A 2,091-nucleotide genomic window follows, 5' to 3' on the forward strand; every position below is an offset into this window, starting at 1 on the left:
TTGCCTCTATTTAGATCTAGTGCTGAATTGGCTAAGAAGTATGATATCAAATGTGAGATGGTAAATAATAACCGTGAAGGACCTATTAAAGTAGGCATCCGACCTCCTTTTGTGCCTGCATCTAGGGAACTTTTCAACTTATCTAAGTTTGAAACTGCTGATTCTAGGATTGATAGTTCGGCCGATGTGTTTTATCCAACCAAAATGAGGACAAGGCAGACAACTCCCAGAAAAGTAGGGGCTGAATGTACTGATTCAAGGACCAGGCAGCAAGTAATTCCCAAAACAGGGCCTGAAGTTGCTTCAAGGACCAGGCAGCAACTTACTTAAAAAACAGGGCCTGAAATTGTTGATTCAAGGACCAGGCAGCAACAAGGAAGTGTTAAGCAGAATCCTTCAAGTGCAAAGTAGAAACAAGGAAATGCTAAGCAACAAGTTTCAAGTGCTAAGCAACAAGCTTCAAGTGCGAATCAGCAACGTCCTTCAAGTGCGAATCAGCAACGTCCTTCAAGTGCAAAGCAGAATCTTTCAAGTGCAAAGCAACAACCTAAGGGGAAACGGGTGGCTGACACTGCTGATTCAAGGTTAAACCAGAATCGTATGAAAAGGGCAATGATAGAAGTTGGTGGAAATTCCGGGACAGAGCAAGGAAGTGGCTTGAAGAAGACAAAACGAAGCCCAATGTGTAAATCGACATCAGTTGAAGAATTCCTCAAAGAAAATGGGGAAAATAGTGAAGAAGATGAATGTGAGAATCTTGAGGAAGAAGAAAATATAATGGGTGAAGAAGAAAGCACTCAGCAAAATGGAAGAAAAAAAACTGAAGGTACGTACTAAGCTTCGTGTCATGCATCATTCTTTATTATTGTTTCATTCAAATGTATATCCCATGCTAATTATATTTTATCTAACACAGGGGCAAGTAAGAAAAGGACACGTGGACCAAATAAATGTTTGAAAATCCATGCTAGAAAGAGTGCAGATCATGAAGAGGTAGTCTTAGACGATGATGGAGAACCTATTGGACCCAATGATCGAACCGTGACAGATTTGAGTTGTTTCCTTGGCACTGTCGCAAGGAATTCAGACTTGTGTCCCTTAGTTTATACTAACTTCAAAGCTTTGAAGAAAACAAACAAGGACCGTATATGGGAATTTGTCACTGTAAGTGGGAATTTGTCACTGTGTGAATCATTTTGTTACTTGTGTTCCTTATTTACTTGTCACTAATTTCCTTCTTTGTTGTAGGATAAATTCATTATCCCTGAAAATGGAAGTAGAGCGGTTTTCTCTCGCATAAATGATGCTTGGAGGCATTACAAGAAAGATCTCAAAAAGAGTTGTTTTTTTAAGTACACTACTATGAGTTAAGCAAATTTACCTTTACAAAAAATCCACCAGCCAACATGAAAGTCATGACAGTAACCGAAGCCAAGGTCGTTGCTCTTTTCAAGTCCATCAGTGTTGCCCCGATAGCAAGTCCAAGTCCCTATAATCATGATCAGTTAGAAAAACATGCAGAGAATAACTATATACAAAATTACTACTACAAGTATACAATGCATACCTGAGCTGCCACAATGCAGAGAAAAACAGTAAGAATACTAACGAAAAAGGGTCCTGCACTGAGTCTCAAACCATCCATGAAGTAAACAACTAGGAGGAAGAGTACTGGTAATACAAGGTCTAATGGAAGGTCACTTGTAGTTCTAGCCACAAAGTAAGCACTTAATCTGTACATATCTGTTGCTCTTTCCTTATTCAACATTGCTCTTTCTTGAGGAAATGTGAATATTGCAGTAAACACAGGAAAAAATCCCCAAAACACCGCTATAAAGAAAAGCAATCCTGTATGTGCAGTAGCTATGAATGAATGCTAATAATGGACTTAGAATGAGTTGAATACTCTAAATGAATTGAATCATGTATGTGCAGTAGCTATGAATGAATGGAATTGGAATTGGGTAAATGATGGACTGACATGGATTGGTGTTATGCATGTTCATATGAATGTGGTTTGGTGATTTGTTTGGCAGTGGGTTTTATGAGAATGTAATAGGTGTATGAATTTGGTTTGGTGATTTGTTTGGT

The 2,091-nt window shown here is 38.6% G+C and overlaps 1 protein-coding gene across 1 annotated transcript; it reads right to left on the bottom strand.

Annotated features, from left to right (window-relative positions):
- Positions 1-1,360: 1,360 nt before the first annotated feature.
- Positions 1,361-1,845, bottom strand: LOC131632306 (ABC transporter G family member 22-like). The gene is made up of 2 exons (XM_058903080.1): positions 1,568-1,845; positions 1,361-1,489 (listed from the first exon to the last, which is right to left on the bottom strand). The coding sequence occupies exons 1-2, from the start codon at positions 1,766-1,768 to the stop codon at positions 1,361-1,363; spliced, it is 330 nt and encodes a 109-aa protein (XP_058759063.1). The 5' UTR covers positions 1,769-1,845.
- Positions 1,846-2,091: the final 246 nt, after the last annotated feature.

The sequence above is a fragment of the Vicia villosa genome, unplaced genomic scaffold, assembly GCF_029867415.1.
Source record: "Vicia villosa cultivar HV-30 ecotype Madison, WI unplaced genomic scaffold, Vvil1.0 ctg.000926F_1_1, whole genome shotgun sequence".
Classification (NCBI taxonomy): Eukaryota; Viridiplantae; Streptophyta; class Magnoliopsida; order Fabales; family Fabaceae; genus Vicia; species Vicia villosa.